This window comes from Lipophrys pholis (assembly GCF_963383615.2).
Source record: "Lipophrys pholis genome assembly, chromosome: 16".
Taxonomy (NCBI): Eukaryota; Metazoa; Chordata; class Actinopteri; order Blenniiformes; family Blenniidae; genus Lipophrys; species Lipophrys pholis.
The window spans coordinates 6,656,338-6,673,534 of NC_137634.1; the positions used below are offsets into that span (position 1 = coordinate 6,656,338).

The 17,197-nt window shown below is 42.5% G+C and overlaps 1 protein-coding gene across 2 annotated transcripts; it reads left to right on the forward strand.

The window, feature by feature from the left end:
* The first annotated feature begins 6,386 nt into the window (after positions 1-6,386).
* Positions 6,387-16,209, forward strand: ammecr1 (AMMECR nuclear protein 1). Of its 2 annotated transcripts, XM_080483475.1 has the most exons (6): positions 6,387-7,910; positions 11,405-11,515; positions 13,539-13,653; positions 13,968-14,058; positions 14,176-14,272; positions 15,473-16,209. In XM_080483475.1, the coding sequence occupies exons 1-6, from the start codon at positions 7,438-7,440 to the stop codon at positions 15,585-15,587; spliced, it is 1,002 nt and encodes a 333-aa protein (XP_080339601.1). In that variant the 5' UTR covers positions 6,387-7,437; the 3' UTR covers positions 15,588-16,209. The 2 variants fall into 2 exon arrangements, with proteins under 2 accessions (XP_080339601.1, XP_080339600.1); XM_080483474.1 differs by having other exon boundaries at positions 7,130-7,910; positions 13,968-14,272.
* Positions 16,210-17,197: the final 988 nt, after the last annotated feature.

Genomic DNA, 17,197 nt, shown 5'->3' on the forward strand with positions numbered 1-17,197 from the left:
CCACTGAAGCTCACATGCATGTTTTTGCACTGTGGGAGGAAATCAGAGTGCCTGGAGGAAACCCTCACACATAGGGACAGCACACAGGCGAGTATTTGAACCCATTATCTTCTCAACAAGGAGGCAAGAACACAAACCACAAGAAGTTTATGTTGAAAGATAGTACTACACATCAACACTCATAAACACGTGTAAAGATACATGATTATATTACATTACAATTATATGCCAATTAATCAAATCACTTGGAAAGTGGTGTAGCATTCTCCAACACATTTCAGCATTTTCAGTTCAAAGATTTTCTTTCAGATAGTGCTGTCCTATAAAATAGTGTGTTATTTGGGGAAAATATACACTGATGTGAGGCTGAACCCTATGATCTCCACGTAACATCTTTCTCAAAAAGGGGCATAACTACATCCTAGTATTTCTTTCAATGTAGAATTTATAAAAAAAAAAAAAAAACATAAAAGAACTCATAAGTTACCAAACAATTTGTAAAATGTACAGTGAAAATAAACTGAAATCAATTTTACTTATGTAATGTTAAACTCATCTCACGGCACCAAACACAGTCAAACTGAGATCTGATACTAAAGTATACAAAAAGAAATGTGGTGCACTGTAAGGTTTGCCCAGGTGTCTGCAACCTGTGGCACTGAAGTCACATAAGGCTGTATTTTCTTTGTAGCAGCTCCCCGTAGCTTCACAAAGTGACATGTCAGTAAGCTTATTATCTCTTTTGCACAGCAGGTAATCCTTCAAGAAGACCCTCATCTTGTAGTTTGAGGTTACAAATATACGACCGCTGCGAGATTTCATCAACTAACAAATGTGTCACATCCTATTTTGCCAACAGTCTGAAGCCTTACACGTAAATCCTCCTGACCCATATGCTTAAAGTTTGACAAGCTTATTGCTGCATTCTGTTGTGTTGTAGATAGGGGTGACACGCCTGCATGTAGAAAGTAAAATGTTGTAAAATAAAACCTTGTGGTACTTCATGTCTAACTTTTGACTGTGCAAAAGAATCATGATTGACAGAAATTAATCCTGAGACCGTTTCCATACATCCACCATGTTTCAGTCTGTCATAAAATGTTCTGATCAATAGTTCCTTTAGATCTTAGCACTGAGATCTAACAAAACCAGTTTGGTCGTGAGTTATATGTTTTCTTGGAGGTAATGTAAGTGTCTTGTTGTCTGTGAAGTTCCTGAGACTTTTCCACAGAAGTGGGCGAGAAGGTGGAGGGAAAGCTGAGTTTGTGACATGACATCCTTCTCGATGAGATGAGAGTTTACCCCACAACGTAAAACAGGGAGTGACTCCTCTCTTCTGTTCTGGATGGAGGAGAAAGGTCATTACACTGGCAGCCAAACGAGAAAAACTGCTGAGTCCAGAGAAAGTTTTGACAAGGTTTCTGCAGCGCAGAGAGACCTCAGCAGCTAATACAGTGACATGAAATCAGATTAGTTGTCTACTTTTGACAAGGTTTTCATATTTTCTAAACTTTCATATTCATACAAAATGACAAATCCGAGGCCGTGTTTTTGCAATCATAAATGCGTCATTACAAATGAGCACACAGAGCCCAGTTTAATTGGGTCCAGTGAGATCCATGACCTTTAACAACCTTAAGATCCCTGAGAAACATAATACAGCTGCTGGAGTATATCCTCCCCACCCAGCTCAGATGTCTGGATCTGCCTGTTTAACGTCTCCACATTAGGAAATAATCAAAAATCAGAATGTTTGGAATAAAAGAACTCGCAGGGGCTGTTTTGAAAGGAATAATAAAAATCATCATAATACTTCTACTGACTTGCACATTATCCCAAGCTTTCAGTTTTGTTGAATCATCACCATCACGATGACTCCCTGTCTTCACTCAGCCGTTGTGTCAGAGGTGAGTTACTCCTACTGCTGTGGGAAATTCCACTTCAAGGCCTAATAGCAACATGCTAGATTGTCTCTGTCCCCAAGAATAGAACAGACAGTTAATGAATGGAACAAATCCATCAGATTCTCTCCATATATACTCAATGACTTATCATTATAGACGGCAGGATATTGTTTTTAAGGAGAAAATGGCTTTGCTACAGATAAATGCTCTCAGCTTAGTGGACCGATTCAAAGCCATCTTGACCTTGACAACAGTGCATGCACGCACACACACACACACACACACACACACACACACACACACACACACACACACACACACACACACACACACACACACACACACACACTGCAGCTGTAAACGGGAGGAAATTCAGTCTGCCTTCAAACTTTCCCATTGTAGCTTCACACAATAATAACGATAATCTGGATGTGCTGGATTGCATTGCGGTGACATCACCCGTGCCCAAAATTCTACAGTTGCATGAATGGGGTTTTGAGACAAATAGCCTCTGCTCAGCCATGCAAAGCCCCGTGTACATACCAGCTCCATGCTCTGCTAAGCTCAGGGCTTTAGACATGTAACTGGCCACTAAGCGTGAAAGGTTTAAAATGTGATTAAAATCATTTCAATATCGGAAGGGGGAATTGAAACGCTATTCTATGGCCCGTGAAGTCACTTTAAGCAAACCTGATCAATACTGTCACTCTGAGGAAAGTAAGTGAAAATCAATCTTCAGCCATCATAAATAGTATCACAAAGGACATTTCCCACAATATTCATATTTATACCGCAGAATAGAATAAAAGCCGTTGTATTTTCTGTTCTCACAACTCTTAATAATTAAATATTGTATCGTTAATATTTTTGTTAAAGGTTCTAATTGTCAATTGAAATAATCTCAATGATCTCAATCAATTTATCCATCTCTTTTACAGCTTTATATCCCAGCGGACATTGGGCAAAAGCAGGTAACACCTTTGACAGATCCATGACAGGAGAAACACACACTTATTCAAATGTTTTGACAATTCAGAGTCACAAATTTAGCTCAAATACTGTATGTAGTTTTGGTATATGAGAGGGAATTGGAATGTCGAGAGACAAGCCACTTCAGATTATCTCGCTGTGATGCAAGAGTGCTCATCACCACACCACTGTGCAGCCCTTCAAGCCATCAAATATCCTAAATGCATATAAGTACATACATGCACAGTGAAGACAGTCAAACCCACAGAAAGGTCCCCAAATGTGCAGCAGATCGAGAGTGCTAACCAATAAATAGTACCTTGAAATGTTGCTCATTTCATTTATATCGTTTTTTGAAGGAAAGTCATGCATGTTATCCAAACGAGTGTAATGTTGAGCAGAAAACGATTCAAAAGAAGTAAGATGAGAGTCATGCGGGAGAATTGTGACCCCGCCTTTGTCTGTTAATGCTTGTTACCAGGCAAACACAAGCAAAAGCATAGCCAACAGTAATTAGTTGTACATTTTAAAACAGCCTGGAAGCCTTTTGCTGAGTCAGTGGGGAGGAACTTTACTGGGAGGAGAAGTCTGTGGCTTGCTGTTCTCCTCTGGCCCTGATGATAAACTCATGTGTCTGAATCTGACAGCGAACGGTTGTGAAGACAAAGCAAGCGGACACTGAAAGCACGTCTGTCTTCAGAGGAAGATTTAAGCACCCAGCACTTTTGGGCAGTGCAATATGTCAGACGATTTATTGGCTTGTTATGAAGATCAACGCGATACATTAGGAAAAACAGCACAGAGGATATTTCTGGTCATTCTTAACTTTATCACTCTGATCTCTACTGTCAGCAGCAAGGAGAGCACATTCTTCTGAGATCATGCATTCACAGATGGTTGTGGTTTGACCATTGCGATGTCACTGTACATACTTTGCTGACTTTGTTTTTTCTAAAGTGTGAGGCTTTGGTGGTCCGCACGACGAAGGTATATATCATCAAATCTCAAATTATAAAATATATTTCACTGGTCCAATTCAACACGAAAGTAAATGAAAAGTATAAATCAGGAGTTTTTATATAAGTGAGGATGAGCTCCCATTTCTAGAGCTTCTTCCTATTTGTGCTTTCTGGACTTATGAATAGTTTGCAAATGATACGATTTTTTTAAAATTCTGTTGGAATTCATAGTTAATAAAGGGCATACAGATTTGTTACGTCTTTATATATAATCTGGAACTGTTGGAACTGTTACACTTAAATTACGCATCATTTTCATAAGTGTCTGTCTCCCTTTTACAATGAATTCAATTTCAGTGTATTAAAATTGAATGTCTTATCCTGCACGACACTTTTTTCCCCCAAAAAATCAAAGGAAAACATCAAGCTTTGGAAAAAAGACCTTCTTGACCCTCAAATTGTCTACAGTCGCCCATTTCCTGGAGAGTTTTACTTTTTTGTACAATATGTTAAATGATCAGAGAGACTTTACTGTCTATGAAATGATACTCTGCATACCACTGGGACATTCCCCTGGTTATTTCTGATTTAGCAAGGCCTTCACTGATGAGGAACACTACAGGATTCTCATATGACTATCCACCCGAATGGCTGGCCAGGAACCGTGTCCCAGTTTAACCCTGGGTGCGTTTCTGTAGCTGCTGTGTTATAAATGCACAAGAGGGAAGGAAAACACACCCTTAAATATATATGACTATTTCAGTGCCTTGATGTTCTATTCAGAGATCAAGATCTGAAACCGCCGTGCCAACCACCTGAGCAATGCTTCTCTCAGTGTTTCTCATTTCCCAGCACAGTCAACCTCGTGAGTCAGGCCAGGATCATGAACACATCAGCTGATCCTACAAAGTATTAATCACTGACATTCAAGCTATTAAGTTCACATGGCCAATTTTAGCTCTGTAAGTATCAGGGTATAAAATCAGTGTGAATTGTGTGTTGTTGTTTTTTTTACAGTGATACAGTAATATAGCGGTGATGAAATTATTTGTGACCCCCCCCCCCCCCAGTCAGTCATGATCAACTGGAAGACCTTGTCATTCTATAAATAAATGATTAGTTTTACAGTTTATGAGAAGAAGGCTGTAAACACTGTGAATAAAGCATGTGAACAAAATTTAATTATTAGGCTTAATTCAAATATGTGCTTGTGGTAGATGTGCTCGGTCACAATCTAGCCTTCTGAAGATGGAATTCTTTGCAGTTTCAATGTTTAATCAAAGTTGCCCATCTATATCTGAGATACTGATAAGGCCAAAATGTCTTGTGGAAACCTTGAAAACCTGTGTATAGTAAATCTTCTTTAAGGCTTTACTGAAGCTGATTCCAGCCAGCTGTGGGTAGAGAGAGGATAAACCCTGGACTGGTGGCCAGTCCATCAGAGAGTACACACAGAGAGGCAATCACACACACTGACATTGGCACACTATATGTATCGGCAATTTTTAGGGTCACACATTGACCTCATATGGAACTTTTCTTTTGGATGTGTGAGGAAACGTGAGTGAAAAAAAACCCCATATATTATTTACAAAATATTATGTTTTTGGATTAATAATGTAACACAGAAGTGATGAACTGCTTCATGGTCCTCTCACCATTCATTTACAAAATGAGAACATTACAGTTGCTTAGGGGTGTCAAACATAAGACCGGTTGGCCAAAAGACCCACAAGACGATCCAATCCAGCCCGCCAAATCACCAAGCAAATTGACAAAATTTTAAAAATAGAGTGGTGGACATGCCACAGCACAGAGGCCTGAGCTGAGATATCGGTGATGCTGCCATGAAAGAGAGCAAACCTCAAAACCATGCTGTCAGGGTCTTTTTTGGGACATTTCTTTGTATTTCACACAAAAAGCTATTATTATTGAAATTGGCTTTGTGTTGATATTTCTAGGTAGTATTAAGTTTAGTTTTGTGAAAATAAAGACAGTTTCATCACATATGCTCCTAACAAGGAAAAACTTTAAAAACCTGGACTTAGAAGTGCTTGACATACCCTGATTTATGAGGAGGGGAAAGTCACTTTTATCACATTTGAACATCGTGTCATAAAAAATTAAATTTTTCATCGTTTTTAGCCAGAACTCGGATATTTTTGTGGCTCTCTGGTAGAGGATGAACGTATTTTGCTGTCCTAATAATGATCGGAGATGCCCATCCCCTCCCGCATCCTGACATGGTCACAGAATAATATTAGTAATGTCCAATGAAAGGATGTATGTCGTCTTTTGTCTTGGAAAATCACTGGAAAAGCGCACTCAGGTTTTGATCTTGGGGGGTGGTGGGGTGGTGTGCGTCGATACCGTTTCATGCGGGCGCGTGCTCATGACGCGCGTGCGTGCTTGCACAACAGCGCACACGCACGCTCCTCCTGGATTGTACGTGATACCCCGAGAAGCTACGCAGTCTGTGCAAGCGACCGGGCGCAACGCCGCTTTCTGAATCCGGTTCCGGCGTGCCGACGACACCGATGCCCGTGCCCACAGAGCGATCACAGGGCTTTTTACCCGAACAGCACTGAACTGTAGCAGCCGAGAGACGGATGCGGAACCGAGCCCGGAGGATTACGACAATGCGCCTCTGTATGCCTCCTCATGAGCGGATGACAACCTCCGAGCAGAGCTACACTGAAAACTTTGAGCTCTCCGTTTGACGCGGGGGTGTTATTGAGATATTTGGGGTGTTTTTTGGGTGCGAGAGACAGAGAGAGAGAGAGAGAGAGGAGTGGGGGTTTTCCAACAACAGACATGATGCAGGTGCAAACTGTGTGCCAACGTTTACTGAAATGACTCGCTCGGCGCTGACGCGTTTCACTGTGCCATGCCAGCCCCGCATTGTCAGATGCCATTTTACTCTGCGTTCATCCCAGCGCGTGGAATTCCAACATACCGGGCCTGTTGTGTGATTAGAAGTTCGTGAAGAGGCAGTAGCAAAAAAAAAAGAAAAGCAAAAAAAAAAACCAAACAAACAAAAAAAAAAGCCCAGCTGGTTTGCAATGACAGGCTACGCTGCCCAAGACACTGTGCGCAATTCGTGCTGAATCTTTATGGGTCCTGCGTACTCGAGCTCCCGGCTTCTTCCACTCGGGAGAGCTGCGCTGGCTGCGCTGCGGGGCTGAGGGCTTCACATCTGGACCTGCCTGCGGTCCTCTGCTGCGGCCTGTTCGGACCGGACACTCTGGACCTGTGTGTCTGAGCTCGTTTTAGGGACAGCGGGGGAAACGGCTTATTAGGCCGGGACCTACTGGTGATCCACGGGAACACCAAAAGCTGAGACTACTTAAGGAGTTAAGAAAAAAACGCTGATCCAGAAATGTTTTTTGCGTAGCGAAGTCACGCATTTTTAAAGGCAGCGCGAGGGTGACATTGCAGTCTTCCCTTCCCCACACACACATTGGTTATTTCGTCGTCTGAGGAAAAAAATAAAAAATAAAAAAAAAAGCGTGAAAGTGGAGTATCGTCCGTCGTACGTCGTCTCAGCGCAGTGGGATTTCTACGTCTGGCCGGCGTTCCCCCCCACCCTTCCCGCGGTGACGGTTATGGGTCGGAAGCGGTGTGTCGGTGCAGATTGTTCCAAGATGGCGGCCGGGTGCTGCGGGGTGAAGAAGCAGAAACTGTCGGGATCACCCGGGTCGGGGGGTCCCGGCGGGGTGGGGGCGGGGAGCGGGGTGGCAGGAACCGGACATTGTGGCTCGGAGTTGGGGATTGGCTCCTCCGCGACGGTTGCGGCGGCGGCGAACGTGAGCAGAGCCAACGGCCTGGGGGGACCCGGGGGTAACGTTAGCGGCGGTAGTAGTAGCGGTAGCAGCGGCACGAACGCTCTGTCCCCAGCCCCGGCCGGGTACTCCACATCCGGCCTCTCCCCGAATCTCAGCCCGGGACCTGGTTCGGGAAGTGGAGGCAGAAAAATGGTCGTCTCAGCGGAGATGTGCTGCTTCTGTTTTGACGTGCTTTATTGCCATCTGTACGGATACCAACCTCCGAGAACACCCAGGTTTACAAATGATCCCTAGTGAGTATTTTCTCCCCCTCTCCTTTCTTTTGTTGTTCTGCTGCATGTCAAAGCTCACTGTTGTAACCACTCATTTGATGCTCACGGCTGCCCTCTTCATGGCTGTGGCTCCGGTTCCCGCTTAAGTGCCCGGATCACAAACTGTCACGTCGAAACGATTTTTAGTTCTTTGTGAATTTTAACCCGAAAAGTGGTCGATCTCCGCTTCAAATTGGCCAAGTTGGAATCCGGGCCTTGCTCTGGAGAGACTGGCCCGCAAGCTAAACTAGCCGACCACTTAACGTGACAGCGAATTTAATGAGATGTTCATCGACTCGTGTTGCATATGAATGAATGATACGCCGTGTCAATTTTGGATTCCCGGTTTGTCGTTGGGGAAAAAAATAATTTTACGATCCTGCGGGTTCATTTCGAGCAGCACTGGCGAGCGTTAGCTGAGGGTGCTCGCTGCTAGCGACTGCTATTATCAGCTAGCCTCCAACAGTAGAAAAAGAAAGGGTGTAACGGAGATAACATCGGTTATTTTTTCCGTTTAACAGCACCACATCCACCGCTGATGAGCGGCACGTAAACCTGTTACGTTTGAAAACATTAAAAGTTTGTGTTGGTATTTTTAAAATTTCAAAATATCCTCAATGAACTCCGGACAGACAAGGGCTAGCTTTGTTAGCTGCGAGCTATGTTAGCCTAGTATTAACGAGGCATTAGCGGGCTTTTGGTAAATTAATTAAAAGGGAAATTTGTCCAAACTCTGTGTAACACCATAAAATTAACCCTGGAGAAACTGCTTATTTATTTCACTGCATGTTTTCTTTGACATTGATGGCTTTACTGTCGAATTGGGGGGGGGAGAAGAAAAAAAAACTCGGTTTAGCTTAAGCCAACAAAGAATAAAAAAAGGTGGTTCTTGCTGAGGACTTAACAGAACTAAGCTTTTACTAATTCAACTGGCTGGTTATAAATTGACACTTTTGGTCGAGTTGGAAAAAAAACGTTTTAAAAACATGAGGGTTTTTTTTTTTTACATGATCTGATAGACTCGAACAATGAGATGTATGTTTCCTGTCCGTCCTGCTCGCCACAGAAACATTCTGTCCCCACCTTACATGATCCCTGTAACGGGATCCATGTGACTTCACGGCCGTTTTACACGCATGTTCGGGCTTTTAAAGGATTTGCAAACGTCGCTGTCAGGTCCCATGTTGACCTGGAACAGGTTTAGGTACTTAGAGCTAAGGTCCATGGGTTGTTTTAAGAAAATAAAAACACTCAACGGACTTTGTGTGTTGTATTTGTTTGCTGCAGTCATGTGAAACATTAAAGCGACAGGCTGTCTTCTCCAGAAAATACAAATGCTGTGTATGTCAAATGCATATGGCTGCGTTTTAAGTGGTCTGTATTTATAGAAGCAGCTCCAGCAATTCCCAAGGCCTTTGATGGGAAGCAGCTTTTTATATAGAGTGCATATGTAAAACTGCTCTCTGGCATCAAAGAGCTCTTTTGCATTCAGGCCACGGACTTATCTAATGTCTGCTTTTGGCAGGTTGACCTTTTAAAAAGGAAATCAAGCACTTTAGGGTGTTGATTTACATGATTGTATTCTCAAAATTTATATCAAAACCACAGTAACATTTTCATCTAAAGTCTTCACTCCACCTTCCCTCAGGAAACTCCAGTGAAAAGGCTTCAAACACATCAGCTGATCAGAAGTCACTGTGATGAACAGGGAATTGATTGACATGTCCTGGACAGGGTGGATACTGCTCATCACGCTGCACCATCACTTGTTTAGGCTAACTTAATACTTTTGAGATAACTGAGTCCTACATTTTTCAGTGTATGATCTAAGCAAATATTCATTTTACTGCCTTGAGATTCCCTAACCCCGCATGCACATAAATCCTGAAATGCATTCTCCTGATGTTGCCCTATATAAAACTCTCACAAAGCAAATGGGGGTTTCCCAGTGATGAGACACACAAATTCAGTGCCTCTTTGCAGAAGACAAATCGAGTATGTCCCAATCGGCGTGTTCATTTAAAAATGCCCCATCTGACCCCTCCTCTAAGGCCCAGTCCCAGCGTCCACGCTGAGCACTAAACCCTCATAAACATTAACCAACATTGTCTGGGTAATCAGGATAAGTGCTTGGTTGCAAGAGTGTGCCGGGACTTAAAATGCTTTATCAGCAGCGGGAGCAGGGATTTGGTCAAATCCTACCTGGGCGTTTTTTTATGAGCGTTGTAGTTTGGATGTAGTTTTAATAAAAGCGAGTGTTTGCTGCTGACTTTCTGAATTATGCAGTGAGTTGATATTTTTGACGGCTGGACAAATTTAGTGATGTGAGCATGCAGTATTTAAACTTCCCAGCCGTCCCCTTCCCCAGGGACACAAATCTCATCTGAATTTAGCTTAAGGCTGTCAAAATTAAATTGCAAACGGCCAAACTTTCTCTGCGTGAAGCCAAGGCGCAAAGCCGACCAATGGCGGGTGGCGAGGAACATGAAGAGCAAATGCCCGGTGAATATGAACACTCAAACAAGTTTGAGAAAGTCATACTTGTCGAGGCGCTGTCCTCGACATGTCCTTCACTTGAGGGCATTGTCAGATTGAATTATTGAAATGCTCTGTTCGACTACAGCATCTGACACAGACGGCGCTCTACAAAGATCATCCGTAAACCCCACAAGACATCAGCTCATGATGGACTGATTCAAAAAGTAGTCACGTTTCTCCATTTTGAACCATCATGGTCAATATTGGCTTTAAAAATGATAATTTCCTCCATTTTGTCAGTTTGTTTGAAGATTAAATGAATATTGTAATCTCAATGAAATCCCAATTTTTTTCATTCTTCGAAGCCCAACAATCCATCCCAGCAACCTACTATAAAAATCTACAAATGCTGAAATGCCAAATAGCAACAGAAATTCAGTTATAGAGCATCCCCACATACAGCATATTAACTATTGTGCTCATCATAGTACTCAATTCAATGAACTGTCATCATTGTGTACTCCACGTAGACACTGCTGGCTCCAGTTGTTCAGAATTTAATTTGCTCATTCACACCCTTCTTTACGAATCAGATGAGTGATAAAAGGCCGAATGTGAGGACACTCTTTGTGTGCTTCATTTCTTCTTCCTCAAGCTCGTGTTTTTTTTTTTTTTTACTGGAAGCTATTTTGCTATAAAAGGGATTGGATATCCTATAAAGACATAAAAGGGGAGAGAATGTTTAAGAAAAAAAGGGATTTGGTTGGGCTGTCACAAGTGGACAGATGGCCCAGCGCTTTGAACAAAAGTCTGCAGTCTTTGATGGAAACTGATCCATCATGATGTGACACTTCCACCCAGTGTGAAGAAGAACTCTGGCAAACTGTCCAATGTAACTAAGCAGTGTGCGCTGGGAGCCGACTTTTACTCACTACAGAAATGTACATCTGCAGTGCGCCTCACTAAAAGATACTCTCCTGATCTTTCCTGTTTTTCAGCCCGCTGTTTGTCACATGGAAAATAGGCAGAGACAAGCGGTTGAGGGGTTGTATAGGTACATTTTCTGCCATGAATCTGCACTCAGGACTCAGGGAGTACACCCTTACCAGGTAAGCAGCTACAGCCATTTGTCTTTGTCTCCGAGTTGTGGACCGAGTGCAGTGATAGAGCAAGGTCGTAGAGGGAACAGCAGAAAAGTTTTAGAGGGGAAAGTGAACAGAGCAAATTGGAATCATGAGCATCCGCACGGGCAGATTAGCACAAACAGCAGGTCAATGGTGACGATAAATCACCCTCCGGAGTCATTTGTGCACGACGACAAAATGTTCAATTTGTGTGGCTTTCTGTAATGCTGTATGTCTCTTTGATCCCAGGTCCCGAGGGATTCAAAACATATTTAAAGTGTTATTGTTCATGTCCCTAAGTCCGTTTTCCATGAATGTTTTTAGCCGGCAACACTTATAAAAGAGAAAATATGAAGTCCGTGTCGTTGAAGTACCTTCAAAGGGAATTCATGCAGCCCTGCAGCAGATGTGATGGCCCACATAGAGCCCCGATGTTACCATGTGGGCTACCTGATCAGACAGAAACAGCCTGAATCTACAGCAGACACGGGCAACTGTCGGCCCCATCCCCAATCTTTGTGACCTCCGGGCCAAGAATCAATAAATTATTGGTTTCACTGGTGATGGTAAGGGTATTTTAGCCTCATTTGAACAGATATTAAACTTATTTAAAATGTTATGACTATACTATAGTGTATTTCAAGTTGAAAACTTTATAAAAATGTATATGTGTCGATTAAATAAACCTAAATTTACGACTTTAAAGTGGCAGCCTTAAATGTCTTCCAGGCCAGATAATTGTAACTTCCATTATACGTACAGCCCCAAGAAGACTTATGAAGAAGTAGCTATGATTCTCTTTTCCATGTGGACATGTAATCAGTCCCATGCCGGGCTCCTGTTGGGGAGAATGTCAGTCGTTTTGTCCCTCACATTGATGAAAATATTCCTTCCCAGATCTACAATTGAAGTGTTAGGATGTTGAGAAGAGTCTGCCTGCACATTGAGAGTCTGTGTAAAGAAATACTGCCTGAAGTTTGTGTGAAGTCGATCAAAAAGACAACTGTTGGTGCAATTTGTTTATTCCAGCCTTCTCATTTCAGAGCAGCACAGAACCTGTGTGGAGTACAGTAGCAGACTTCACTCTGTCCAAACTGCTTAGAAATGTTGAGATCTGCGCCAAAGAATTCGGGAACTGTTTAGTGACAAAGTGGAGACCGCCGACATTTGATCCTCTCCATAAAACTGAAATTCTTAAACCAACGGCAATTTGGGGGTCAAGGTTCACAAGTGTAAAGTTAGAAATTGCTCAGATATGAGCTACTCTGGATGGATAAGGGGTAAAAAGTGCAAACGTTCAGTTTGTGATTTGCTTTAAATGGATAAAAATGAAATGTTTTTTTCTTAAACAACTGCATGCAAGGACACTCCGATATCTTGTGGCTTAGTGTTTCACATGAATCGTTTTGAAATTTGAAGACTGGAGGATTAAAATGTGAGAAGGTATTTGTGCTGTGGGGACAGTACTGGTTTCCTACTTGGGCATTCCAGGGGAAAATATTATCATTTCATGTTTTTTTCCTGAATTGATTAAGGCCATTTATTGTAATTTTATTCAGAGACATCACATGTAATGATCAGTCATGTTTGGTCTCAATGTTTAAATGGCCAAAAGACCCCAATTTCCTCAAACCTTCCTTGCACTTATTTGACTTATTACTCCAGAGTTCTTTGAGAAACTGTTTGTCGAGTATCCTCTTTATTGTCGTTATGTCCATTTCTTGACTGTAAGCAGCCACACAGCTGTATGGGTGATATTATGTGCGCATGCATTGTTTGTCATGCTGCGAACCCGCTGACCTCTACATGTCCGTGGGTCTTCTCCATCCGATTACAGGACGTCACATGCTGGAAACTGCAGTGCAGTTCAAGCCCCATTCAAGAGCCGGGCATTAAAAAGAAAAAAAGCCCCACACATAATAATCAGACCTTAACAAAAACTGTATTGTGCTGCCGGCTGACTGAATCACCGTGTGTAACTCCGCTCTTTGTGCTTTGGTGTCTGCAGTGCCCTTAAAGACAGCCGCTTCCCCCCTATGACAAGGGATGAGCTGCCTCGCCTCTTCTGCTCAGTGTCTCTTCTTACCAACTTTGAAGACGTCGGTGATTACCTTGACTGGGAGGTGAGAGACTTGCTTTCAGTGACCGAGTGCTCCGGCACTTCTCAGAAGAAAAGCCTTTGAGTGGCCTTGCAGCTCATTCAGAGGCGTCTCTCATCCTGCTTTAGTGCACAACCGGTGTGTCTGCTTTTCCGAAGGTTTCCTTCCTAAGGCAAAACTAGCAAACATCTTGGTAGCCGGGACTTTTCTGAGTCTCAATTTTCATGTTTCAGAATGAAAAAATATCACAATTGTACATAAATAAAGCCAGCAGCATCAAACTGTTCTGTCGTGCTACTTTGAGGGATTAATGGCCGTTTCTTTGTCTTGATGTATAGGTGGGTGTTCACGGTATTAGGATAGAGTTTTTCAATGAAAAAGGATCAAAACGCACCGCCACCTACCTACCAGAGGTTGCAAAGGAGCAAGGTGAGCTTTTGCTGTGCTCCTCAACAGGACAGCTTTATCGGCTTTTATTTTTTTTAAAACAAAAAAACTGCTTGTTGAACCGTGTGCATGTATTTATACACGTTTTCTTCAATCCAGGTTGGGACCACATTCAAACCATAGATTCCTTACTACGAAAGGGAGGTTACAAAGCTCCCATCACAAACGACTTCAGGAAGACCATTAAGTTAACCAGGTAATATGACTTGTGTTTGATTAATTTATCTATGCAAAGACATGCATGTCTTGCTGTTGAGGTCTCTTTGATGCACCACACACCCAGCTGAAACAACTCTGTGCCCTCCCAATACTCTCCCACTGGGTTTATGTTTTCCACATTATAAGATAGTAATAACAGCTTTCAAGATCAATAGCCAATGATTATAATAACTCTTCTTTTTTCATTTGCGTGTGCATCTGTCTTAACATTTCAAACTGTTATTAAATGCTACTCATTCCGGAGAAAAAAAGTATTCGACCCCCTAAGTCTTGGAAACAACTGGTTTCAACACTTGTTCTTAATGCGATCACATAGAACTTCTATTGATTGACTAGAAAGCCAACATGACCTTTCAAAAGTGCAACCAGATATAATCATCCCCTTGCGATGCAGTGATGAAAGTTAACTCACCAGTCTTGCTTCCAAGTCCAAAAGTCAGTTTACACTATTACAAAACATTTTAGGACGTGTTTGACACAAACACACCCAACAACAACTTAAGCTGTCATCTGATTGGTCAATTTGCCTCCTCAGGCGGTCAAACTGTAGCGACACTGAAAGAAAATTAAACATAGCAACATGACTGGTGATGTTTTGGTATATTTCTGTGTTCTGATCGAGTGATTCTTTGTCATCCTTTCATGTTTTGTGATGAATTGATTATCTGGTGTGGAAAAATGATCTGGACAAAAATGATTATTAAACTTTTATACGGTCTTTGTATTAATCGCTGTCATTGAAGTAGTTTTGAAAAGGTTGATGATCCCTGATGTAGTGTTTGCACCTCGATGCTCAATGACGGACAAATCTGTTATGTGTTCGCAGCTTCTGACTCAAATCTGTGACTGGCATGAAATGAGAAAAACCTTGCTCTTTTTTTTATTTATTTTTTTGCAATTATCTTTTGATCTGCATCAAAAATGTAGTAGTTTCCTCATCGTATCTCGATTTCCTCCACTTCAAATCCCATCGTTTTCTCTTCGTGTGAAAGACTTGTATGTCTCATTACCTCACGCCACCAACGGCTGTCAATCAAATGTAGAATATATTCTAAATGCTGTGTGTAAATGGATGTGTAAAGCCTGTCTGGTTAACTTCCCATCACAATGACTTCACTGTGTTTCGCGTGACTGCGAGCGATCGCCGCTTCATCCCGACTTCCCCTCTCGCACGCAGGTACCGTAGCGAAAAGATGACGATGGGTTATGCAGAGTACATCGCCCACCGCCAGCACCATCACTACCAGAACGGCATCGGGCACCCTCTACCACCCTACAACCATTATTCCTGACAGCGAGCCGCATGACCAATCATTGGACCTCTCCGCGGACCTTTTCCCAGGAGAGCCCGCCCCCTCCTGGTCTAGCTATTTCTACTACTGTACCATTTTATGATGATAGTTTCCGTTGCCATGCTGGCCGTCTCCTAGACGTTGACATGGCAACGGGTGGCAACGAAGCATCATTTGATTACGGCAAGAAATCCACGTTTCTCGCTTTTAAATTTTTTTTTTCCTCCTTTGCCTATGGTTAAGTTTTTGCAGCATATATATCCCTATATCTATAACCCCCTTTCATTCATACGTTAAAAAAAAAAAAGAAAAAAGAAACCCATATTAGTTTATTAACCCCACATCTTTTCAGCAAACCTAATCAGGCGTTTGACTCTGTGGATGGAAGGAAATCTCTTTTGGCGGATTAATCCGCCGCCATCATTTAGGCTTTGCTACAATTTAACATTTATTACTAAAAACTTTTTTTTTCCAACTTTGATCCTTAATCTTACTATCCTGACATGTAATACCATGTAGCAAGGCAACTGCAGTTCTCAAAGGCTGTGTCGTCTCTCCTCTCGATTCCTCTCAAAAAAAAAAAAAGGGACTGTTGAGGTTATTTTAGCCTTGTTGAACTCTTGTAGTGTTGTAGTTGGAACTATGTAATGGGTTATGTATACTCCAAAGTATAGATAGTTAGGATTGTGATGCCCTTTGACCGGCTTCGTGGACAGTGTTTATCGACTGAGCTCACAATCGCGTGTATTCTGTGTGTGGGTAAAGACGCTGTTCTGGTAATTAAAAATAATCCAGTAGCGTGAATCAGAAATTCGAGTTGTACTCAAAGGATCTCTTTCAGAGAGCTTTGAAAATCTTTCCCACCTCCTTTTCTTGAGTATCTGTTGTGTTTTGTGGTGGAACCCGAACCTTGAGCTGCGTTTTTGTCTATTCTTGTTTAGTTTAACTTGGCTTGAGCTTACGGACACGTTCCCTCTCGTATTTTTCTTTTCCAAGTTTAAAGGCAATTTGTGGAGGAAGCCATTCAGCCTGAGGATAATCACCAGGTGATTCGTTGATTGTCTGTAGGAAAAGAAAGAAATTGACGGGTGCGTCTCATTTCCTGCAGGCGACAGAAAAAAAAAAAAAGGTCTTTTTGAATCTGAGGTGTCTGTTGGTTTACTGGCAGGGAGTCGCTTGAATCGGGACGCGGTGTAACGACCTAAAGCCATACTCTCCCTTTTGGTCCATTTCTCTTTTGGCTCCAAGTGTTGGACGTCCCGGGTCCTCAGCCACCCGGACGTCAAGCCTCTCGCTCATTTGTCCGGCGTCTTCACACGTTTTCAGAGAAACATCGTCTTGCCTTTTTCAGATTATAGCTATACCATTGTCACTCGTCCACAGAGTGTGAAGTATTGAACGGGGGAAAAAGAAAAAAAAGTATTTAAGAACGCGCCCGAGGTGTGTGTGTGTGTGTGTGTGTGTGTGTGTGTGTGTGTGTGTGTGTGTGTGTGTGTGTGTGTGTGTGTGTGTGTGTGTGTGTGTGTGTGTGTGTGTGTGTGTGTGTGTGTGTGTGTGTGTGTGTGTGTGTGTGTGTGTGTGTGTGTGTGTGTGTGTGTGTGTGTGTGTGT